We start from the raw sequence: 27,376 nt of genomic DNA on the forward strand, positions 1-27,376 counted from the left end.
TTCTTGGAATATTGCGATAGTCGGCGAACTGGTCTTGTTTTAGACGTTAGACGACCACAGGGAATATACGTGCAATCAGCGTTATATTTGGCGTTTTTTAAGTTATGTACACTATTGTATTTATGTAATGCGTACAATGCTAGTGTAGTTTAGTATAAGTAGTAATAACACACATGCATTTCCTAAAATGAGGGAATTTTTGTTACTCCCGTAGTGTGTGTACCAGGTTAGGGTTAGGCCAACAAGTTAGACAGTAACGAAAGTATATATCTCAGTCCAAGTGTTCCATTAGCTTCTAATAAATTTTCTGCATAAAGTTAAAAAGGCTCTGTTTCTTTAATTGCCATTGCATTTCTATTTTTAACTGTGTAAAATATACATCTAAATGACAGTTAACGATAATACTTTTTTCACCGGTTAACCGGTCAAATTTGTTCATGGTCGAAGGAATTTCACCAATTATTAGTATTCTGCTTACTTCAAAATTCCAATTTTATTTCCAGACTTTGTAACATAAGTAACTATAACAGCATTTTCTTTCTACTATCATAATTTAACTCCAAAAAGTTCCTTCGAAAGACATCAATTTCACTCAAGTGACGTCATCAAAGAAATTACGTCAACTTTCAAAAAGTTCAAGAAAATATGCGGAGACTATACCGGGCCCTAACGGTCATAGGGATATTACTACTTCTTCAAGACTCCGGAAATGCAGCAGATGGTAAGTCATGGTTTTTCATTGTGTGGATAGTTAATTAAACCAGTGTTTCTCATCCCGGAAGATATTTTGGTATTTTGATTCCAATATTCCTTATTTTAGTTCTATTACCAGTTCTAGGACTAGCCGGGTGACTCTCGTAGTATCTGTGCCTGGAATTATGGCCTAACCCTAACCGGGTACACATACTACGTTCCGGTGGCCGCCATCTTGGTTCACATACCTCGGCAGTACCATTTAAAATACAGAAAATAAGCTGAGTAAATACACTAATTTCTTTTATTGAAATAAGCATTGAGTCACGCACGAGGAAATACTGCTACTAAGGATTTAGGCCTTAGGAATTGAACAAAATAGAATATTTGTCCGAAATGAGGTATAAGTTACTTAAATTTTTTGGGCATATGTTGTGATAGGAACATATAGGATGTAGGTGAATAGGATAGGATTTAAATGAATTAAGTATTGAAATCTTTTAGATTGACTTTATATCTATTTAGCAATGCAACAATTGAATATTTAACAAAATTAATCAGTTATATAAATTATGTGTTAAAACGCAAATACAAGTTATTAAGATCAACATACAGGAAACAATTCAATTATCCATATTGTCAAAACGTGGAAGTATACTGTTATATTCTAATCAATCAATATATCAGATCACTAAAGTCCTATTTAGCATACTTTGTGTTAGAATGTTTCAATGGATGTTCTATTCAATCAACTTAAAGGAAACGGTAAATACGAAATGGGAAACGTTTCAAACATTTAACAATTTTCTCAACTTTAATTAAATATCAACCAGTGTACTTTGTGTTAAAACGTTTTATATGGATATTTAATCCATTAGACTTGGCATAAAGAAATCTGTAAGTACGATATTGCCAGAAAATTTCTAACATTTATTAATTCTCTTTACTTGAAACGCCAATCGGTGTACATCAGTGTACAGAACGTTGTAATTTGATGTTCAATTCATTAGACTTTACATAAAAAAAACTGATACGATAATTCCTGAAAGTTTCAAACATTTACCAATTTTTACTACTTTAATTAAATATCATATAGTGCGCTTTGTGTTAGAACGTTTTAAATGGATATATTTAATCCACTAGACTTGACACAATGAAAACTGTAAATACGATATAGTTTATAATATTTAACAATTTGCTCTACTTAACAATCTACTCTAATCAAATATCAACTTTCTGCTAGAACGTTTTAATTGGATATTGGAAGGCTCAAAAGATGTCTGATAAGTTGATGCACAAAGCAAATCCATTACACAATTTTTGTATTATCAATTTTACCTGGTGTTTCGTGAGGCGAGATGAAAAGCGTATAGGTGTTCCGAGCAAAGTCTGAGTTTGAGAAACGATGCATTAGACTTTACATAAATAAAACTGAAACCATACGATACGTCAGGAAAAAACATTTTAAATGTATATTCAATTCATCAGGAAATAGGAGTGCCAAACAGGAAACAACTTAATTACCTATTAAAATCATTAATGTTTCCAATATGTGATGTTTCTTTATTGTAATAAAAAATTGTATCATTTTAATAAACAAGAAATATCGATCGAAACTTTCGTTAAATAAACAGTTATTACTGATTAAAATGTCGTGATTTATGAATTCCAAAACAAATTATTAGTCTGCACGCTCAAGGAATATTTAAAAATTTTCAACCCGAAATTTCCAATGACCAAATTTTTGCGAACTTTTTTCTATAATGTGTATCCGACTTCGTTCTAATCAAGTCTAAAAATCGCTCGATATGTCTCTGTAGACGAAGTCTATTTATAAAATTTGCCACACAATGAGAAATCTTGTCCAATATTGGCATCAAAAAATAATTAAAATGAACGAACTTGAACTGAATTAATGAACGTCATCCGTACGACAGAAATGGATTAAAGTGGAATTTTTGAGACTATTATGAAATTTTAACACGCACAAAATTAATAAAACATCTTGACTTCAACCAAAAATGAACTGAGTTCACGCAAAGAATAAAATGTGATAACCTTGCGATTTCTGACAATATAACTGAATTTTTTCGAAAATATTATGAGACGTTCGGCACGTATAAAAATGTTGAGGGTTGGATTGAAAGGCCAAACCCTCGTTAAAACTTCTAAAAAAATTGAGCTATTGTTTATCTCTGTTTCTAATGACTTCTTTAGCATGCAGCCGAATTTTATTACTTGTTGAAATATTGGTGCTCCTGAAGTATGCGTACCAAGATGGCGGACACCGGAACGTAGTATGTGTACCAGGTTAGGGTTGGGCGATAATTTCAGATACAAATACTACGGGTTTCACTTGGCTAGTCACCGAAAACGCAATGGAACTAAAATAAGGAAAATTGGAATAAAATTATGACCTAACCCTAACCTGGTACAAATACTACGTTCCGGTGTCCGCCATCTTGGTACGCATACTTCAGGAGCACCAATATTTCAACAAGTAATAAAATTCGGCTGCATGCTAAAGAAGTCATTAGAAACAGAGATAAACAATAGCTCAATTTTTTTAGAAGTTTTAACGAGGGTTTGGCCTTTCAATCCAACCCTCAACATTTTTATACGTGCCGAACGTCTCATAATATTTTCGAAAAAATTCAGTTATATTGTCAGAAACCGCAAGATTATCATATTTTATTCTTTGCGTGAACTCAGTCCATTTTTGGTTGAAGTCAAGATGTTTTATTAATTTTGTGCGTGTTAAAATTTCATAATAGTTTCAAAAATTCCACTTTAATCCATTTCTGTCGTACGGATGACGTTCATTAATTAAGTTCAAGTTCGTTCATTTTAATTATTTTTTGACGCCAATATTGGACAAGATTTCTCATTGTGTGGCAAATTTTATAAATAGACTTCGTCTACAGAGACATATCGAGCGATTTTTAGTCACATCAGTGTCACGATTGGATTAGCTCCGCTATTTTTGTGAGCCGTGAAAACATTATAGCAGCCTTTGAGGCAAAGTAAAATAACAAGGATTCACAATACAACAGTATTTTCTAATCTTCGCTTATGCAAATTATGTATGTAAATTTATTGCTTCCAATTATTGCAAAAGTTTGCTCTAGTTTGCGTGAACTCAGGCCATCATCTAGTTACGTCAGTTCTTTCCTAAAAATTTTCTGATTTGGAGCGAATTCAGTTTGTTTACCTTATTATAGTGGTGATTTGATTAATTTCTAGTCTCGTGTAAATCACATTCAACGCTCATCTCTGCCGCATGATTAAACCGGCGCTCCAGAAGTATGTGTACCAATATGGAGGTAATTAATTTTGTTCGCCTACTTTACATCAAGTTGTGTAAAATGACTGAAACCTATGAGCAGGGGGATATTTACTTGGTTAGCACAGACAGACCCTGAACTCGTAATAGTACTGAAATAAGGAAAATCGGAATAAAATTATGGCCTAATCCTCACCTGGTACATACACTACAGAAGTACCGTTAAACCTATATTGTGAGTTCTCCGTGTGTCAGGGTGACATACAACTCAAACTTGTCGATTTTTTTTATTTTATTCTTTGCGTGAACTCAGTTCATTTTTCCTTGAAGGCAAGATGTTTTATTAATTTTGTGCATGTTAAAATTTCATAATAGTCTGAAAAATTCCACTTTTATCCATTTCTGTTGCACGGATGACGTTTATTAATTCAATTCAAGTCTGAGTTCGTTCATTTTAATTATTTTTCAATGCCATTATTGAACATGATTTCTCTACGTCTCGCAAATTTTATAAATAGACTTCGTCTACAAAGATTTATTGAGAAAATTTTTGTAACGTTGGTGTCACGATTGGATTAGCTCCGCTATTTTTGTGAGCCGTTGAAACCGCCTTTGTGGCAAAATAAAAAAGATGACGAGGGTTCACAATACATCAACAGTATTTTCTAATCTTTGCTATACAAATTATGTATGTAAATTTATTGCTTCCAAATATTGCAAAAGTTGGCTCTTTTTTTGCGTGAACTTAAGCCGTCTAGTCACCTCAGTTCTTTCCCAAAAAATTCTTGTTTTGAAGCAAATTCAGTTTTTTTTACCTGGCAGTTATGATTTGACTTGTAACTCGAACTTGTCGAATGTATGCGACAGAAAATGACAAAAATGAGATTCTTTCCCTATGTGATTCAAGAGTCTTGCTGCACACTAACACATATATATTTCTGTAACGTTTCGTCTGACTAATGTCAGACTTTCTCAGACAGTTATAGTTCATAGTTCATAGTTTTAAAAATTATTTGTCTTAGTGTGCAGCAAGAATCTCGAATCACTTTGAATTCCACAACAGTACGTATGTTGTATAACGGTTGCGGATTTTTGTGTTATGCCTTGGAAAGGGGGAATAGTTGTTCGAAACGAGCTTCAGTTGCACGATTAACCGCTATATATCACGTGGATGTTCGGTTAATCGAATAACCACTATACATCACGGGGTAGCTAATGTTCGGTATACCAATTAACCACTATATATCACGGGGTAGCTAATGTTCGGTATACCAATTAACCATTATATAACACGGTGACGGTATGGTTGGTTAACCAATTCACCGCTTTCTGTTCTGCAAATGTTTGTGACGTACTGTTTACGAATTAATCACAATACTTTTTTTGTATTATCAATCAAAACCAAGCACTAAAGCACAAATAGTATTAAAACCAGAAATGTGGATTATCTAAAAGGAGTGTCATCGTATCCCACAACAGTACGTTGGTTGTATAACGGTTGTGGGTTTTATGTAACCGTTGAAGTTATAATAGCTGTGGTAAGTTAATCCATCAACCACTATTCGCCCTTCAAATGGCAGTGGTTTTCGGTTAACTGATTAACCACTATCTGTCTTTTAAATAGTGCGGGGATGTTCGGTTATGGCAGTGATGTTCGTTTAACCAATTATCAACAGTATGCCCTTCAAATGGTGGTAATGTTCAATAAACAAATTAACAACACTTTGTTCTACAAACGTTGGTGATGTACGGTTAACCATTTATCCAACAAATATACCGGCGATGTTCGGTAAACCAAACCATTCAATCACGGTATTAGCTATACTACAAACTCAAATCGTATTTTGCAACCAATTTTAATTGCACGGTTAGAACAAAAGTAGAAATTCGCTTGGCGCGCGGTTTTTGTGGCATCTTGGCATTGGCGTTATAGTATTAATAATCATATAAACTTATGTGTTCAGAGTTTGGATAAACTAAAACTATATTCCGAAATTAGATAATTCGGGAAACCGATAAACAGTTTTTGTGGCCAACCCATCTCCACTATTAAACTAACTATTTTTGTTTTATGCAACGAATGCATTTCTGAAGAAAACGAGCCAAATTTCTTCCGATCTTGTTTATAATATATACAATTCTCATTATACACAATTACAATAAACTTGAATAACAACCTAGACATAAGCCGCTTTTGGGAATCATGTATAATCAAGGCATTCGCGCAGTGTTCAACATTGATTTTTGTATTTTAAAGAATCGAAATGTTCCAACCACTAATACTTAATTTTTAGGCAATACACATACTTGGTTCAATCCTATAACAAACTTGCATAACCTAGCCAATCCGACGGCCGAAAATAGTACAGAAATTCCGTATTAGCATTTCTTTTTTATTTCACATAACAAAAAATAAATTTGCATACAGATATCGCAATAAATATCACCTAACAGAGGGCTATTGTTATACATTTGTAAATTAATTAAAAGATATAAGAAATTCATTCATGACGCATTTTGGCTGGCGGTTTCAGTTTGTCTATAATTAGTTGCAAATCATCACGCAACAAACGTTGTTACGAAGTTGTATCAAATTTGCAGATGTTTGGTATGTAATTTGGTCAATGCGAAAGAGTGCTTTTTTGACGGCAATTCTGACTAGTCATATTTTATAATAAAATAAATAGAGTTTTCAAATGAAAATTGACTAAATTTAGTCTTGGGTCAAATATAAGGAAAATGGTAATTTTTTGTGAAAGAGCTTTATAATTAATAATATTTTACGGCAAATAGAGGGGGTTCAATGAAAATTAACGAGATTTGTCAAATTCAATAAAGAAATGGATTTGTTTGCATGATTACGCTTTACTTGCGTTTCCAGCGCTAACATCGAAAACAAACATCAAAAATTGTTACGACCTATTTTGGCGAGATGAAACTGTCGCGAGCGTACTTTACATGCGACCGTTTGCCAGTTCGTTTCGTCTGATTGTTCGTTTCAAAATTCTGGTAAAGTTTCGTATAGTCGTCATAATTGTAAACCTAGCATTATTGTTAAAATTTACAACCTACAACTATGTCGTAACAATAAGAAGAAACGAATTCGTCTTCCTTTGAATTGGTGACGTTTAACACCGCAGGTGCGCAAGTGGGACGAAAATGTGACAACTAAGCATATAACAACTTAATTTATAAGTTTACTACGATTCAATCATTTCATTTCAAATTATACAATCATTTCATTTCAAATTCGTACAAAAAATTTTATGCTTAAGCAGTGTTTTATCAATCAACAGTGATCAGTTTTCTTAACCGCTTTGACTTGAAATACATATCTGACAGTGATCTGGCAATTGTACAGCGTGAATTAAACTCCCCAAACAATTGGTGAACCCAAAACTGCGATTGCAACAAAATCAGAGGAGTGTGTGTGACTCGTGAGTGATTAGTTATTAAAAATTTATGAGTTGCGTTCTTTGGGTCACCCAGTAAATACAGGTTAATACACCCAGGAGGGTAAGGTAGTAGGCATGGGGTCTGGATTCAAAATGCTAAACTTGCACTGTATTCAGGTTCAACGCATTACAAAGTGCATTTTGTTTATCCCACAACATTCAGTCACGTTTTAATGGTTTAATTATTCTCAATAATTGAATGGAACATAGCTCCAAGGCATTTGAAGTGTTGTCTGGTATCGTCAATGAAATATTCAAATGAACAAAATTTTTGTTCAGCCTTGGCTAATCGCACGCCTTTGCCAATTCGATCCCTTGCCCAATTAGTTTCAATTTTAAATTATCTTGATGGATTCGTTTTTCTGTAACATCACGATTTCAATGCAAAAATACCACTGCTTTGTTGGGTTTGTTGCAACTCGGTAATCATAATGAATCTAGTTAATTCTTAATTGATATTTTGTAAATTTTTAAAATAACATAAATGATAATGATATTAGCGTTGTAAGTTTGCAATTTCGATACAAAAATTACTGCGCTATGACCACAGATCTTGCAGTAATCAAGTAATGTAACAGATATATCTCAGTGTGTATAATGGCTTAGGTTGTTAATTGTTATCGTATTGTTATTCTCACTTTGGATGTGACATGTATAATTAGAAAGGCACTGCGTAACCGGGAAAACTTCAGTCCTTACAAAAATATGGTACTTCATGAAGTTGCAGTTATTGTTTGTCTATAGCCTACTTAAGAGTAAAAATACTCGTAAAATGGGAACATAGACAGAAAATTGCAAAGCAACATGGTAATTTATCACACGTAGAACCTGAATTTCATTGCGAAACTTGAACATAAACTGAACATGATTTGTGGCTCCAGGCGCCATTTGAGTTAGACATGACTGGTCCAGAGCCGAGTTCGGAGTGAAAACACTCGTGAGTCGTGAAGACATACATGATTGGATCTGAGATAAGTTGTTACACCCATAAACAAAATTTTATTTTGAACGTTGAATTGTCGGCGCTCCAGAAGTGTTTGTACCAATATGAAGGTAACTAATTTTGTTCGCTTGCTTTACATCAAGTTGTGTAAAGGGACTGAAACCTATGGGCGGGGAGTATATTCACTTGGCTAACACATACAGTCCCCAAACTCATAATAGAACTGAAATAAGGGAAATCGGAATAAAAATACGCCCTAACCTGGTACACACACCACCGGAGTACCAAATTTTATGACATGCTTGGCACGCGCCTTATAGGATTCCTTTATTAAACTGCAGTTTCTCATATTACACTGATATAATCGATAATATCCTGTATCGCTTCCTTATGAGTATTAAGTAACTGTATACCAGTCTGGTATTCAGCGTGTCAGACTTATCCAGTGGTTACCAAACTTTCATGACCCGCGGCAACTTCTAAAGACTCTTGAACTTGTCCCCCCATCAAACCGATGTGTGTGTGCAAACCGATAGAAAAATTAAGCTGCTCTAGCTAAAAAAAAAACTGTTGTAACGTCTTTGGTTCACAGTAGCCGAAGCTCCGATGTTGCGGGTTTCCGATCGCTTCTATAGACAATCGTTTCGTTGCACATCCCTCCCCGCCCACACCAACTGAACCGTGGTGAGATAAATTGGATGGGCAATACTTAGATAGATGATAAGACTATCTAATTGTGTAACTGTGATCGAGTGAGTGCCACGTATGTTATGGAACGTTTCACCAAACAACACTGCGAAACTTGTTTGTCCATGGCGTGAAAATATATCATAAAAGGGTGTAATCACTTCAAAATATTTATTTCTTTTAAAATAATTGGTTTCATACTGAGTTTAAAACATAAATTCCGGAAAGTTTCAATAACAATTTTGCAAATGCTATTTTATTACAAATGTTAAAATAATCTAAATTCAAATGACAAACCGGTACTCCAGTACCAGGTTAGAGTTAGGGCATAACTTTATTCCGATTTTATTTATCTTAATGTTATTAAAAGTCAGGGGACTGTCTGTGTTAGCCAAGTGAATATATACCCCCTGCCCATAGGCTTCAGTCCCTTTACACAACTTGATGTGAAGTAAGCGAACAAAATAAATTACATTTATATTGTACACACACTTCTGGAGCGCCGACAAACCTAATGAAATCATGGTCACGTCATTACTTGGAATTAAATAGCGAAAAAATTACATTTCCCAGATTTATTAAATTTCGTGCACAATGCCACTGTTTCATAGTTTATAAAGATAATTACCGTTCAAGCGTATAATCACACATTATTTTGGTGACCCCTTGACCTTTAGAGACGGAAATAGGAATAATCAATATGTTTTGATCCACTATAAGGAAATATATCATAAAAAGTTGAATCAGATCATTCGCTTTAAGAAAACTCGTTTTCAGATTAAGCTTATGCGACCTAAATATCAGAAAATTCTCTGAAAATGGGGCATGGCCTTGATGGTTGTGCTTTCATCGCCAAATCGGAAAGGTTATATCAGAATACAAGCTCTGAGGCTTGTTCTGAGAGAAATCGTAAATACATAAAAATACATAAGCTGGAATAATCTCAAAATCAAATTTCAAATCAAATATAAACAAGGCCTAGTCTTAAATTCTTTTCAGCGTTAATTGTAACATAATAACGGGAAAAATTACGCTTTCCAGATTGATAAAACGTAGTCCACGGTAACGCTAATTCTTAGCTTAGCAAGATTAATTGCCATACAGGCGTATAATTACACATTTATTTGTATAACACTTGACCTTTTCAAACACGGAAAAGGTTATCGATGTAGGAAGGCTTCCACTTTCGCCGAGAAAAGAGAAATGATTATATCGTAGACAATTGTAGTTATGACGAAACAATTGGCATTTAAAGGCTATTGTTATAACATATTAAATAATTATTTAATAACCCTTGCCCTTTCATGGAAGTAAATTGCGCTCATTAGCGTCGAAACAACCAATTAGAAAACCAATTAATGTATGTATAAAATAGTAGGACTTGGTCTGGTATCAACCCGAAATATATAATTCAAATTCTACTTTCTCTTTTGAACACGTATTCAAGTATATATTTAATTATTAGGGCTGTGAATTTCATTGAAACCACTTTAACCGTTACCCGGGTACAATTGACCGGTTAAACAGTTAACCGCAGCGTGACGTTCGACGTTAAGCAGCATCTAAAATCGGTTAACCATTTCCAGCCCTAGATTATACGACTGTCGGTAAAATATACGTCAAGATTGGTTGTGATAAGTAAACAAATAGTAATTACTTAGTAACAGCAAGTAATGACACAACGATTATAAGTGTGTGGTAAAGTAATCAGACCAAAATATTTACATGTCGGATGACCCAATGGTTCGACCGCCATGAGGTTTGGCAAGCATGTTGTAAAAAAGGAACTGAGCGATGACATAGCCGTTAAAGCAAGGGTGGGCGAGTTGTTGGACCAGGAGCCAAAGGTTCTGCCCACCTAGACTGGCGGACCGTGTGAGTGTGACGTGAAAAGTTAATTTTTTGAAAATTCATTTGCAGTGTTACAAAAGCAAAAGTAGAAAACAATAAGCCTCGTGCCAAAACTAAATTTAATTGCAATTTTCAGCTAAAAAATTTAAGTTTGGTTTTAGTTTGGCTGTGGCAACATCAGGCGGGCCAAATTGGGTTGCCCAACGGGCCGTAGTTTGTCCATGTCAGCGTTGAAGCATTCGACATAACTGTGATAGCAGCGTAGGGTAAAATCTTCGATTCAAATTCCATGCGACCGCCTCTTTCAGGATGTTATAAATCGGTTAAGCAGTGCCGATATGTGAAGAGTTCGGTCCTCTACTTAGAAGAGTGAAAAGGCTCATAAATTTATGTATAAAATGTTCAAAGGAACAGGAAAATGTTTACTATGCTTATTTACACGCGCAAAAATGACACATTGAAAGGGAACATTATCCTAAATCTAAAGCGTAGGTTCCCCTCTGTGAAAGAAACCTGGGGGCTCCGCGAGCTATTCGTTTACTTATTAAAATACTAACTTGGCTATTTTTGTAACTGTCCAAAGAAACAATAATGGTATTAATGAAATATGACAATAGAGTGGCAACAAATACAGATTTCAAATATTACATCATCTACAAGTTCCAATAAATACTTTTTATAAATTTATTGCGGGGCCTCGTAAATATTAGTCAGCCTCTTCGCGGGCCCCATAACTCCAAAAGCTTGAGAACCCTTGCTCTAAACCACACCTCATTCCGTGTACGGTCGGGTTGATTAAATTAAACTTGACTTTACTTGTACAGGCAATATTATTGCATGTTATAATACCCATGGTAGGTTTTAACGCTTTTTTTTTTTACAAATAATCTCTTTCACAGTCATAACTCTAATTATATATGATCGCAAACCATAATATATGAGCCACCAGTTTAACGATGTGTAATTTATGAATTATTATAATTGTCGGACAAAGTTCAGAGTAGGGATTTAATATTTTGGTTTCGCGGTTGCAGTTCTGTTGGAAAGTTCAAAAGCATTATCAAATTATCTGTGATGTTCCACTTTTTATGTCTGGCTTTGATATAAATGAATAATTTCCGGGCGCGTGCCCTACGCGAGAGTGTGCGCGCGATTTTTACGCACATTTGCTCAAAGCAAGCTTCCGAACCGCTGTGCCAAAGGTTGTCCGTAGATGTATTTCTGAACAAAGTTGCCCAAAGTGAGTAGGCCTATCGTGCACCACATTTTTTGAACGCTAAACAAGATTTGTGCTCTATTTTTTCATAAGAGCATAATTACAATTAAAAGTGGAATAAACAAGCAACTTTGAGTTGGGTTGCGCGAGACAACTCCCTATCCCTATGCCAGTGGATCCGTATGCGTATACTGCAAGGATGCTTTAGTAGGAATAAACATGACTATTCTATTAAAAAAAGAGTTCTACTGCACACTGACACAAATGTATTTCTGTAACGCTTTATCTGACCAAAGTCAGACTTTCTCAGACGAGCAGTTTACGTTTACGTGTTAGTGTGCAGCAGGACTCTTTAATTGGATAGTATGTGCACATAGGTTTATTCTTGCATCACATGATGAAATCAGAACAAAATACTTTGTACTCATGTGACCGAATACAGGTTCCGATCTCTCGACTAAAATGAAAATATGAAAGTGGAAAGCACCTTTACAAAAGTTGCGACCACAATTGCAACATAAATTTAGGTTTAATTTAGCATCACATTTTAAAATGTGAAATATTTTTTTTTTAAGTTTTGATCGTTTTAATCAAGGTTACAAACCTCAAAGTGGGCGCTACTATAGGGTAGTTGAATAATAATTGTCTGGAGAAGTCTGACCTTGGTCAGAAAAAACGTTACAGAATTATATTTATGTTAGTGTGCAGCAAGACTATTGAATCACTTAGGATAGTTATTACTTATCGATTTCAATCGGTAAGTATGTTGATAGGTATTTGTCTGTCTGTCGGTATGTCTGTTAGATGCACGCGATATCTCACGAAAACGAGATTGAATCTGCTCCAGATTTTTCATGTGCATTTATCATATCTCGGACTAGAAGCCTATTGATTTTGGGCAAATCATGTCGTATAATTAGCGAGTTATTAATTAATTAGTGATGGGACACAAGGTGTCACTATGGAGTAAGAGCGCTGTTTGGGGGGATCCCCTAACTTTTGGTCGATAAGTCCTCGGTCTCTGACTGATATTCTCGTTTTTACTCTTGCTACAGCATTCTTGCATTCATTTTACGCATACGTATTCACCGACACAAAGCATGGAAAGGCCCCTAATAAAGAAATTCTAAGAGTTACAAATGCCGTTGGATCCGTGTGCGTATGATGCAGCACGAATAAACACGACCATACTATGCAATTTAACTATCTTGATGCACACTAACAAAAATGGTTCAAAAGAGGGATAGGTAGTTAGTCTAGTAGAAACCCATTGAAAGATAATATATAAGAGTTACAGCTATGAAAACAAAAATCTTATCGAACTATATTTCTTCTCTGATGGTATTCCCTTGTTCTGAGTCGGGCCAGAGCAACAGTACCGAGCTAAAAATGGAAAGACCATGTACAAAGAAATTACAAGAGTTACAAATGTTATTGCAAAATACGTGTTTGGGTTCATTCCTGCATGATATACATTCGAAACAAGATTTTTTCTTTCAACTCAAAATGGAAAGTAAACTAGTATAAAAGGTACAACTATGATACCATGCCCTCTCTATATGGGATTTCCCTGACCTGAATCGACACAGAAGTCGACGTGACTGTTATAATGTTTCGCAGGCTAAAAACGGGATTGAAAACAAGAAATTGAAAATACGCACAAACTACGAAAAACTAATTTCGGTCCGGAATTGAAACTAGAATATTTCAGGTCAAGACGAGTTTGTGATTCTGAACCCGTAAAAGTCCAGCAAATTACGAGAAAAAGCGAACACGCGTTTCACTTAAGAAAGCCCGAGCACCGATAGTCAAGGTTCTAATATCCAATCGATAATAAGTGGTTGAAACGTCATCAACTATGATGTCATCGCGGGTTAAAATCTCGGTTTCATATTCACCATCTTACCCCGATTGTAATAAATTGATTAGCCAATGACGAATCGGGAGGATTTCCGTTTTCCCGAACTATAGAAGCTCATTACCTTTTTTATATAACGAAATACAGCTGTCCAGAAGTGTATGTACCAATATGGAGGTAACTAATTTTGTTCGTCTACTTTACATCAAGTTGTATAAAGGGACTGAATCCTATGGGCTGACACAGTCAGTCCGCAAACTCGTAAATGAATCAAAATATTCTCATTTCAACCGAAATACTTAAGGAAAATCGGAATAAAATTATGGCCTAACCCCAACCTGGTACATATGCTACGGGAGTACCCAAAATGCAATACACCTGTATTTGAACACGGTTTACACCAAGGTGGCACGCTTTACCAATCGTAGTTAACTTGGTTTCTAGCTTGTAAGCTTGGCTTGGGCAAAAGAGCAATGCCCAAATATATGAATGTACTATCTCCGGTACTTAAAAATCCACATGTAACAAATCGGCAAAATATGAGTTAAAAAATTAGAGGAAATTATACAAAATTAAAAGTACTATGCCGCTCTCAATCTATGTGATGCCTTCCAATATACAATGGCCGTAATAATGACTCGCCCAATTCATCATTTTCTCCCAACATATGACTAAAGTTCGTTTGATAATGACAAGGGTACTTATCTGTATAGGCTCAGACCACTAATTGAGCGGTCTCCAGAAAACCAGCTTTTTTCGGAATATGATTCATGTAATAAATCTTAGTAATGGCGAAACGGGTTTGAGATAAAACATATTGTTGTGGAACATTCCGAGATGTAATATGGTCATCAAATATGCATAACACTGACGTAAAATATGTGTCGCACTAGCTAGCTTGTTTACTAAAAAAACCTCCACTGGTGAGGCATTGGTATCAAGATATTTGTTTTCGTTTAATATTACCAGTTTTCTGACAGTGTTCTCGAATGAAGTGAAGTGACCTTTTCTCGGTTTGTAATGAATTTCGATAAATCGAATTATTATTAATTTAATAGGTAATTAAAAAATGCTAATGATTTGCGTCAGAAATGAAATGTTTTCGAAACATTTGGAGAGCTTGCGTGCAAATAACGATTTTTGCATACGCATGATTTGCACGGTATAATACATGACATAACGCTTGGATATCTATCGAATCAAAGTACGCATTTGGCGGTAACATCGGAATCACCACGCATTAAGTTGACGCAAGCGCTCGAATCCTGATTTTGCAACTGTAATAATATAACAAGATTGTTTGAATGCAATACTTTTGCAATTAAACAATTAAATTATGCCGTAACAAGGTTGTGTGAATCGAAATGTGCTAGGCTATTCATTCCAGTGCGATAAAACACCTGCCTGCTTTCTCACCTCAATTTTGTGATTGTTAATGTGTACTTTACCCCTTTTAAAGTTTATAAACATGTATGTCTAGCGAATGAGGGCAAAAAGTCAAAATTCCCTTTTGGGAACCGCTGCGTTAACCAATATGGGCCTACCAATTTTATTAAGTTCAAGTCCAGCGCAAGAACAATTCTAGAAAATGCCAAAATACTTTGTTCCAGCTTAGCTCCAGCTATTTTGGTATGTGAACTCAATTCGGGGCTAAAGGGCACAAACAACATGTATTTCCTCGAACAATTAAAGCAATTGTTGCGTCATACTAATCCGATTTAAAAAAAATGCGGACGTCACAGAGGTGTTTATGCCGCAACAAACAAGGATGTTACATTCATGTAGATGTTATCAAATTTTGTCAAAAATTCAATTGTTAATCGAGTACAACATAGCGCTATCGCGAACTTGATCTGTAAATCTACTGTCGTGCTAGTAGGGGGTTGTCATACCTCCAACTGTGGTTTTTAATTAGGTCTATATTTACAATTTCGAACTTGAGCTTTGAGATCAATATTACCGGAGGTGAAGTGTAATTTTTGATATTCAGAGTTAGGCTCCATCCGTTGGAATAAACTATTAAAACACACAAGCAAAAGCCTCTTGAGTAATAAGTTCGGATCAACGGGGCAAGAGGTTGCTGAGTCCGTGATAGAGAAGATCACGTAAGCGCTGGTCGGTTACGACTTTCTCTACTACCATACACCATGTATATGGAGCAATCAACGAATATTCGACTAAATATGCCGTTACTCCTATAGTATGCGAACCCAGATGGCGGACACCGGAATGTAATATGTGTACCAGGTTAGGGTTAGGCCATAATTTCAGGTACAAATACTACGGGAGTTACTTGTCTAGTCCCCTAGCTCGTAATAGAACTAAAATAAAGAAAATTGGAATAAAATTATGGCCTAACCCTAACCTGGTACACATACTACGTTCCGGTGTCCGCCATCTTGGTTCACAATATTCACATATTACGGGAGTACCAATATACACTTCTCCTTAACTAGTAACCGGACGACGGATCGTGGCTCGCCTTAATACTACTTATCGATCTTAAGATCGGTAGGTATTTGATAGGTATTTGTCTGTTTGTCTATTAGACACTTTTGTATGTTACGCGATATCTCACGAAAGAGAAGTTGAATCTGCTCCGAATATTGCATTCATCATATTATCTCGGACCAGAAGCCTATTGATTTTGGATGAATTAGGTCGTATAATTGGCGAGTTATTAATTGATTAGTGATGAAACACACGGTGTCACTGTGAATATCTCTGACCGATATTCTCATGATTAGGTCTTCTCAGATTTCCTTTCGCTGGGTTAAATAGGCAAGATATCTCCTACATAGCGTGAGGTCTACCGCCATATTTCCTATAAATACAGCGGTGGACCTCGAACTATATTACTAGCTCAAGGTAGACGTTACACTGAAGAGCTGAAACAAGAGGTTCCATTACATTTGAACCCACGTACATTTGAACCCATGACAATTGCACCTATGGAATTTTTTTGTTTCACGGATAGTTAAACCCATACTAACCCTAACCCATGGGTTTTAGCACCCGCATATAGATTGAACCCGTGGATATACGCATGGGTTCAAATGTACGGTCACCGAAACAAGATATGACTAGGGTGCGGTAGCCTGGCCAAACATTACCAATTCCAAACATTATTTTTAAGCAAAACCACTTCATTTAGGCGACGTATGGCGACAGATCCCACGATATATATATATCAGTCACCCTATATCAGTCGTTCCCAATATTTTTCGATACATTCCCTTTGCTTTATTTTGATCTCTTTATTCCTCTCTTACCACGCATAAAAACTGTTCCCGTTATTTGCTCAATCTTTATAAAAGATATCTAGATACTGTTACGTGAAACTCGCACGCTAGGTCTAACACATTTTGAATAGTTTGTAAATAAATATTATAGGTTGACAATACTAGTAAAGCTACACGGAATCCAGAGTAATACATCTCTATTCTCGCCCCGAAACTAAAAAATCCATTTCGAAGACAAATTATGCCTCGATTGGGAAACTGTCATATCCTACACCAAATTGAAACTAACCAAATTTCATTTTATTTCAGACTGCAGAGAAGGGAATCAAGACATCTATTTTCTCGTCGAATCGTCACTGAGTGTCAACCCGTCTTCGTTTAGATTGCTGAAAAATTATATTCGAGATGTCGGGAAACAACTTGGAGTTGGGCAAACCGCTAATAGAATTTCTTTAACATTGTAAGTACTTATAAGCGAGCAAAGCTTGCAATTTTCTCTGGCACGAAGATCGAATGACTGCCGGTGATGCACATCGTACTAAGCGTTAGGAATACGCTCGCCAGCGCATGGTTATGATTACCCTGCATGGGTTCGAATCCCGTGGGAGATATTAATGTGTGAGAGGATTGCTGGACTCGTCGTCGTATGGTCGTTTACGTTACCGCTGGTTGGTTACGACTGCCTCGACCATCAAGTCCATGCATCTAAAAATAACTGGCTAACTGATCCCATGCCAGACATGGACTAGTAGTCGGACGAGAGGCCGTGGTTCTTATACGATTAAGCCGCGGCTGTCGTCTCCCCCTGGATGAATTTGTAAATCCTATGCTATCTTCTAACAGCAATACCAGTAGTCTGTGCGACTTACAATGGAATCGGCCACCTGCTTCAAATGTAATTGCAAAACAATCCGTTCGAAATCCGTTCAGGAAGTCAGAATTTGAAAACGATTGATCATTAGTTTCTGACAAAAGCGTCACCCAAACAACAACGTGTAACTATTTCTTAACCCAGCATGGTAACCGAACTGAAGGCCGTCGTTCGCCATAAAACTAAGATGTCTTATCGGTAGAAAAATCCACTTAGTTAACTCGGTGGTGACTAATTGCGATCGCCGGTATTGAACTCCAATGATCGATAAAACGTAACCGTTAAAGATACATACCGATAATAGTCTAACACAAAGTAGCCGCTATCTCCCTATACACTCACATCGTCTACCATCATATCACTACATCAATCATAATCTAACAAAGAGTTATTTCTGGAAATACGTACGGTAGCCTATCTCTGTAAACACTCGTACTTTCCGTGGGTCTCATGTACTTTCGTACCTAACAAACTTCTAGTGGGCGTACCATGACAGTTTTTTCACGTATCAATCCTAACCCTCACCTGACTACACCATCCAAAAATTACGTCATTACGACGTCACAGTGGCGTAATAGAGCCCTTCAAACTATACGAACTACCATCCCAATGGGAGAGAGATCGAGAACGTCTGTCAGTTTTTTGTCGTCGGCGCCAATGCCATTTCGGTCGATCGTGCGTATATTTGGCAAGATCTATGACGTGATTGTAATGTCGTAGTGATTTAATTTTTGGATGGCGTAGTCAGATGGGGGTTAGGATTGACGTATCAAAAAATTGTTATGCTACGCCCACTAGAAGTACGTTAGGTACGAAACTACACGAGACCCCTATACTAGACCCTAAAACCGTTTTGCCTCTGCATCATTAAAAACAGTTCTAACTAACTTTAGTACAACCCGACTACTAACAATAATCGTGCGTCATACCCGATAGTCTGATCCTAACTCAAAAGTGCCGGTACGGCTATTCCTCGCCTCCTTATTCTGCTTGTATAAGGTTGAGCCCAAATAGTACTGAAGTTGACTAGACGCGAGAAAACACTCTCATACGGATCAACACTACCTTGCGCGCTGCTTACTTCTAGCCGCGTTTTTCAGTTGAGACACAAGTGGTTTATGACGTAACAATATAAAATTCATGATCCAATCAGAATTCCCCACAAAGAAAATATTCAATACACCGATGCCAGCTTTCAGCAGTTTGCCTTATGGAATGGTACTTTTTATGTTCATCGGAAAAACACATAAGAAGAGGAAAATTTGACCAATGCTCTTCATCTGAAATCACTTATAACAGTTCTTTAAATCTCAAATGCGCTGCTGCATATCATTTTCTGCTGGCATTTTCAAAAACCTGTAATTTTTATTTCGTGAGACTGTAGAAATTCATTATTTGCATGATGTTATGACCTCACATTGTTGACCTAACATTAAGGATATCTTTGATTCAACGAGATCTTGGGCAACTGTCACGCCTGTCGGATTAAAAGCCGTGTTCCTATCAGATGATTGAAAACGCATATGACACGTATGATTTAAAAAAGACTGCAACAAATTTCTCATTAAATTGATCGTCTGCTTTTTAGTTGCACACTTTTGTCGTAATTACATTCGTTTAATTGTGTTTGGTGTTTGTTTAACATTGTGGGTTGATTTCAAAGGTTCATCAGTCGGCAGAATCAATTTTGAAATTGGACCGGTCAGCAAACTAAAAGAAGATGAGGACTACCTATTTGAATATCTTAATTGAGTCATTTCGAGTCTCTGATAAATAATAAATAGCGAGTCTACCCCCCCCCCCCCCCCCATGCTTTCGAAAACAAATAACTGGCTATCTAATCCCATAACCGACATTGAATGGTAAACGGACGGGAAGTCGTGGTTCGCCATTTCATTGAGCCGTCTTATCGGCTTTACTCTCCCTCTTGATGAATATGTAAATCCTATCCGATTGATACAAAATCGATATCTTTCCCAGGTTCAACAAAGATATTCAAGATATTATTGATCCTAAAGATGTGAAGGGATTCAAGGATTTAACCCAACGTCTTGATGCCACATCCCACTGGAATGGGAAAACAAAAACAACGAACCTAGGAAATGCAATGGAGTTCCTGACTGATTCGAAGTTCACTGACGAACGAGGTAAGTTTTTATGAGAAAATTTGATCACTCAGAAGCAAATAAATCAACTCGAACGTACGCTGTCGGGCGCACTCACTCACTCGGAAGCAAAAGAAGTAGAGATAGAGAGATAGAATTCCTCGAGATAGAATTTCTCGTCCAGTCAGACTTACTGGCGCGCGAGGTGATATTACATTAATACCTAGAAAACCGAATAATTTGGGGAAAAATATCGGAATCCGTAAGAAGAATGTACATAATAGTCTTCTAGAAAATCTTTCAAACATTGTGAATTTAAAATGAATTGGTCAAATTGTTACAAAGTGAGGCGAATTTTCACAACAACAACAATGAGAATTTAACAAACATACCGTGTTTCGCCGAAAATAAGTCAATAGCACGAAATTCTTTTTGACCTAGTCGATAGCAAGAGATCTCTCCTACACGTTTTAAAAGATTAATATTCTTATGTCTAGCATTTTTTTTTTAAATAAAAACGTGTTATTTATAATTGAATGGATGTCGGTTTTCATATTTTGTATATAAAAATATCATAATACTTATCTTTGTACAATTGTTTTTGATAAATGAAAATAAAAGACATTCCCCTTAAAATAGTGTTATTTTTTCGAAAGAAAATTGAACTAAGACACTGTCTTATTTTCGGGGCAAAATGCAAAATTTCAGGTCGCCGAGAAGACACGAAAGCAGTGTGCGTCATCATATTTGAAGGATCTTCATCAGATCAAACTGAGAAGGCTGCTGGAAAGCTTAGAACAATGTGCCGTATTCTGGTGATGGGCGTCAATAGTAAGTCTTTTGTGAAATTTTTTATATTTCAATATAAGAGTCACGGTACACACTAACAAATATGCAAGGGTTGGAACAATATCCCCACGTTTTGACCCGACCCGGACCTGCTCAATGACAAGGTCAAACTTGGCAATAGGAAATTTCAGACCCGTCTTTTGAAATTATCTGCATATGGATACGACTCTAAACACTAGGTAGGTCTTCATGATTGAGCGACACGTACTCGTATATTCACCCCACATAATCCAAATCAATTCAAATAACCAAATCTAGAACCGGAAGCCTAGAACCCTGTTTGTGTTTTGGTGTGTTCTGTCGAATATTGACTAACTGAATTGACTCGTTAATTACTTATGGTGTCCATTCTCGGATTGGGTCCCAAGCGAATATATACAACGTGTTACTCTGATTAGTTGTGTGGTCCCAGGCATTAGCTACTTATTAAGGTTTCCAAAGTTTCAAAGCATGTTAAACCTTAATTTTCAAAATTTGAAGTTCAATCATGAATTAGAATTATTTCTTAGAATCTTTCTCTGGTTTGAGTGACACAGGGATATCGGCGCTCAAATGTGTCTCAAAGGCTGACTTCTTTTTTATTTTATTTCTTTTTCGCGACTCTTTTCCTCCGCATGATTCAATTTTAGACTCACTCTCTCTAGGGCGACGCTGCTAGATAACCTTCACTGGTTTATCGCGTCTCCTTTCCCACTGAAACGTATTTTTTTCAGAATTATGTTTGTCCTTTGTGTACTTTTGGTATGGGATAAAATAAACTACTGACTGATTGACTGAAAAACTTGAAAAAATTTCAAACTTTTCGATTTAGATATTAGAATCTCGGTGTCTCTGCTCGATAACCAGCTTGAACTTATTCATAGTAATTTAATCCTACTAATAAGAGTCACTTTTTCGTCCCAGGACCCAACTATTACGAATTATCAAAGATCGGCTCCAAACCTACCATGGGACACGTGAAGACTTTGCAATCGTACATTGATCTCATCAGATTCGTGAAGTGGACGGCTGCAACAATATGCAAACCACGTGAGTAAAGTGTCCCACAGATTTATCAGGCAAATATCAATATAAAGCAAAAACAAATAAAATATTCACATATTCATCATGCAACTATCAATATAAAGCAAAAGACGCATAAAATACTCAAATATATAGACACGAAGGTTAAAAGAAAGTTAGTAGTACGGGTATCAAGATATTTTTCGTACTGCTACCGTAGTCTTCCCAGTTCGAGTGATAACTAGATCACAATAATTTAATTTTTGATTACGTTTTCACACGAACATTCGTAGCGAAAACGAGTTCCATAAAGCTCGCAAAATTTTTTGACATAAATAAAAGTAATAGCCTTCTACCGACAATAAGAAACGTTAACCACTGAAAAATTCAAAGCAATTGGTCCAGTAACAATAAAACGAATACTAAACACAACAACAGCAAATTACAACCCAACAATCTATGGGTCCACTTCGTGTCCATGAACGACACTGACTGCAATTTTGCCGATTTACAATTTCCTACTCTATTTTTCCATTTAATCTCCAATTCATTTGCGTCCGCTCCGATTACTTTTTTCACTAATTTTTTAAACTGATTTATTGAATTTGATTAGGTTATGTAACTGCACCATATTCGAACGTAACATTACCTATGATAACAGATTTAATAATATTTCAGTTCAATACTTCTGAAAATGTTTATTTTTATCAACAGCTATCGCGGCGATGAGAATGGAAAAGGGCAGAGTTGCAGACACATCGATCCAAATAATCTGGGAGACTCAGCCATATGCTTCAAAATATATTGTGCAGGTACTGATCTAAATTTTTTTCCAAGTTTTTTGGGTACTTCTGTAATGTGTGTACCAGGTTAGGGTTAGGCCATAATTTTATTCCGATTTTCCTCATTTTAGTTCATTCACAAGTTCGGGGACTGTCTGTGCCAGCCAAGTGAATACACCCCCATAGACTTCCGTCCCTTTACACAACTTGATGTGAAGTATTCGAACAAAATTAGTTACCTTCAAATTGGTACACACATTTCTGGAGCGACGAAATCTTTTCCATAGAGCGGTTTTTCGTTCTATGGGCTGAATTTTGATATTATATTTGATGTAATATTGTAATAGAAAAAATGACCATTCTCTGCCTGTCCTATCCCAGTACTACTAAACGTAATTTAGCTGAATTCAGTTAGACCGTGACAGTCAATATGCTACATTTCCCTTCTTTTCCAGATACGTAATTCTGGCAAATCCAAGGCGCTCAAAGTTTTCAAGCCGGAACCTACAGATAACAATGTAACATTCACTGGCTTAAAGGAGGGAACCAGCTACTCGTTTGACGGTTGGGCAGTCGATCATGATGGAGAAAAGGGACCAAGATCTGTGCTATACGTGTCGTCAGGTAAAACATCATTGATTTAAACCAGGGTGGCAACAAGCGTCCCGCGGGCTACAACCCGGCCCACCAAGCTATTTCGTGTGGCCCATGTCAACACTCAGATAATTTCTGCATCAAGCTTAAAATCCTAATACGATAGTTTACGTTTAAAATTCGCTCACATGGGTAAAAATTTCTTATGTTTTTTTGCTCTTGTCGCTGCGTTAAATCTTTCGCCGTTTTGCCCAGTGCATTTATTACTGTAAGGCTGATCTATAGCCGCATCTTTTTCTCTTGTCCTCACCGCGGCGAATTTTTTAATTCGTTGTGTACATGGAAAAACTAACTTTTTCGTGTGGCAAAGATAGATATCTGAAGTTGGTTTTATAACCCACCGACAAAAATGTCGCACATCCTGGATTTAGGATATTTCCCTAGTACATTTTCGGACTTTGTTGCTACATTCATTCATATACAGAAACGTTACAGAAATACATTTGCGTTAGTGTGCAGCAAGACACTTGAATAAAATGAAATATTCCTTCCGTTGCCTACTTTGAAACTATGTATGCCTTTGTATATAAACTATGTTTCCGATTGTTGGTTAATCATCAATATATCATTAGCTGGTAGTGATAAGAGTAACCCTCGCTCCGAATTTAAATGATGCTGAATAATAAAGAGTTATGGATTGATTAATCTGTGGATTAAAATAAAACAACAAAAATTTGGACAGAATTTTAGGCCCATAAGACTCTAGACATAAATTAAAATAATTAAAATAAATAACCTTCTGACTACTATTTTCATCTTTGACTACAGAATACCTAAAATTGATTGTTCCATCAAGTACACGGCTATTCTTACTTACTATTCACTTGCTGCGAAATTAAGGATTTCTTTTCCTTCTACAGGTATGAAGTTGCTCCGACAACAATCATTTCCAGTCCAATAACCTTTTCTTATTTTTCCACAGGTATAAAAGTTCCAAAGTTGATATTGGATGAATTGTCTGTGACAAAGACAACCGCAGTCGTCCGATGGAAAATGGCGAGACTGCCCGGCGTAACTTATTTCATCACAATACGGGATTTGGTAACACAATCGGTTAGTAAGCTTTGAATGAAAGAACTAGCGCATGGGTGGGCAAATTGCGGCCCGCGGGGCGATTTCATCTGGCCCACTTGTGTCTGCTGGAATTACGAATATAGTTTTTTTGAATATGAATTTCGTTTTGAAATATCGACGAAAATTACGTCATAATGACCCCAATTGTTACACAATGCTTCATATTATGGTGCTCCCGAAGTATGTGCACCAAAATGGCGCACAACTTGAACACAGTATGTGTACAAGTTTAGGGTGCACAAACTTCAGGAGCATTTGAAAAAAAAAAAAATTCAGAGCAAAATATCGGATTACGAAGGACTCAAAGTAAATTGTTGTAAGATATAGGATAGCATCCTAGCGTTTTTTCGATATTTAAGACTTGACATTTGGTATTGATTGTTTCATTCGTCGTAGAGAAAATCAATGTTTATCAACCCCTAAGTGCTTAAAACAACAACGTAATGGGTTTGTATGCTAAAATATTTCCATTCAGACACGGTCATCGATGATTCATGGTAAATAATGAACAACACGTATAATATTAACAGTACTCACTGCTTAACAAAACAATCTGTAGAATCAATTCGGGTCCAATGAAAATTTTGTGTCCCGCTTGTCCCATGTGTTCCACTTGTCTCACGTGTTTCACGTGTCCAACACGATCCACGTGTCCAACTGATCCCACGTGTCCTAATTTCCCCACATGTTTCACACTGGCTCCAGGTGTCGCACTCGCTCTACATGTCCCACTTGTCTTACTTGTCCCACTTGTTCCATGTGTCCCACTTGTGCTATGTGAGGTTCCACTTATCCAACTTATTTCTCTTGTCCCACTCGCTCTAAATGCCCCACTTGCACCCATTGTACTACTTGCCCCATGTGTCCCACTTGTGCTTCGTGTTTGACTTGTCCCCCTTTTTCACTTCACTTGTCCCACTTGCCCCACATGTCCCACCTGTCTCAATAGTCCCACTTGTCCCACGGTGCACAGCATTTTTGAGACACCGTCTGGGCATTATTTCTACAATTGGTTGTTTTGAGAAAACATAAACGTGTTGAAACAGCCTATACAGAGCATTGTACAAATATATAGTAAACAATTGAAATTATTGTAAATTTTCCAACAGCTTTTTCTGAGCACCGGAGTATCCGGATCCAGTCATTTAATCAAAAAGATGCGTCCAGGCACCTCCTACACGGTGGAAATTGCCGCTGTATATAAAGGAGCGAAAAGCGATAGCAACCAGAGGATTGTTATTAATACAGGTATGAATTTCCAGCAGTTGGTGTTTCGACTCTTTAATGCAATCTCGAGAAATTTACCATCTCCATTATTAAGAGATGTTAGTGTAATTTTTACGGTACTCATCGTTAAAAACAGTAGCTCTCTAACTCTAAAATTTCAATTTTTTAAATTAGATATTTGAACCTTGGGTGTCGCTGCTCGATGACCAGCTTTGTTTCTGCGCGTCTTCCCTTCCCCAGTAAAACTGTGTGAATTTCATTTTTTTCGTATTTTCTGTTCTAATTTTTTAATTTTTTATTCAATGGTTCGAAAAAATAAACTTTCCTTGACTTCCCAGTGATAAGATAACTTAAACTCTACCTTGGTACAAACAGTACAATACACAAAGCAAACACATAGGGTGGGATGTCAGGAAAGTTGCCAAAACTTTGAATGAGGTTTAAAACACGAGAGTGAGTGAGTTTCCAAACTCTTAAAAATCCCACCTGCATTGTTTTCTATAATACAAACCTTGATGCATTGCAAGCAACTTTTTATCTTTAAATTATCTCAAAGAAAAGATTAATCAATGATCAACATGATTGAATGTTCGATGAAGCCGGTTATATTTCAATCGCATAACTACCTTTAACAGATTTGATCATTTTGTGCCATGTTCTAACCCGGGTGAATCAGAAATAATTTTTCAAGAAACTGAAATTATATTCCTTTACGCACTCGTCATTTCATACTTTCTGTTATCGTTATAGATCAGCATAATTTCCATATTGACGTTAACTTTTATAAGTAAATTTTTCTAGATCTCATTTGCCATTTTCTTACTTCTTTTGGTATGTTTCAGTGCCTGATCCACCACGACCAAAGACTAAGTACGTGACAGATAGAGCTGTGAGATTGGAATGGGAACCTGTAAGAGGTAACCTTGTTTGAACAAGTGGTTTTCGACCTTTTTGGTGGCGCGGAACCCCAATAGCACATTCTAAAGACTCGAGGAATCCCTTAAAAGGCTTCTGTTAAAAAAATGGCTTTCTTTTTTCAATATCTTAGGATCATCCAATGTTAGACTCCCTTATACGTGACACTGCTCGTTAATCAATACTGATTTAATGCGCCTTCTCTCACGATGAAATACATTATTTTTATTTTACCTCAGTGTTTGTACACTTTGTATTCTCGGTATGTGAAAAATAAACTACTGACTACTGACACCATTTTATCCGCAGTAAATGTACCAAAATGGCGCACAACCTGGACATAGTATGTGTACCAGGTTATGGTTATCAGGTTGTGCACTATCTTGGTACACATACTACGGGAGCACCTATCAGATTGCCTTAACTGAATGTTTAAGAATTGTACAAGGCAAGTGATCACGGATACGCAAGGAGCTGTAGAGAAGGCCAGCCATACATTTAATTACTCTTATTTTACCAGGTTCTGCCATCTATGGAATCCGTACATACGATACAGAAACAGGAAAGTTAGAACTTCTTGTCAGAATTGATGAAACAGAAAATACCACTTTTGAAGTTAAACCACTTTTATCAGGTAAGTGGAACGATACTTCTTTCATATTTATAAAG

At 36.4% G+C, this 27,376-nt stretch overlaps 1 protein-coding gene across 1 annotated transcript in view; it reads left to right on the forward strand.

Moving 5' to 3' along the window:
• Window positions 1-508: 508 nt before the first annotated feature.
• Window positions 509-27,376, forward strand: part of LOC120343167 (titin-like) — a 123,188-nt gene continuing 96,320 nt past the window's right edge. The window contains exons 1-11 of the mRNA XM_078110345.1: window positions 509-721; window positions 17,538-17,688; window positions 20,080-20,246; window positions 20,913-21,035; window positions 21,957-22,082; window positions 22,770-22,867; window positions 23,293-23,461; window positions 24,414-24,544; window positions 25,675-25,813; window positions 26,635-26,709; window positions 27,228-27,341. Coding sequence (XP_077966471.1) covers window positions 646-721; window positions 17,538-17,688; window positions 20,080-20,246; window positions 20,913-21,035; window positions 21,957-22,082; window positions 22,770-22,867; window positions 23,293-23,461; window positions 24,414-24,544; window positions 25,675-25,813; window positions 26,635-26,709; window positions 27,228-27,341 — 1,369 coding nt within the window. The 5' untranslated portion in view covers window positions 509-645. The remainder of the gene's footprint in view (window positions 722-17,537; window positions 17,689-20,079; window positions 20,247-20,912; window positions 21,036-21,956; window positions 22,083-22,769; window positions 22,868-23,292; window positions 23,462-24,413; window positions 24,545-25,674; window positions 25,814-26,634; window positions 26,710-27,227; window positions 27,342-27,376) is intronic.

Source organism: Styela clava, chromosome 3 (assembly GCF_964204865.1).
Source record: "Styela clava chromosome 3, kaStyClav1.hap1.2, whole genome shotgun sequence".
In the NCBI taxonomy this organism is placed as follows: domain Eukaryota; kingdom Metazoa; phylum Chordata; class Ascidiacea; order Stolidobranchia; family Styelidae; genus Styela; species Styela clava.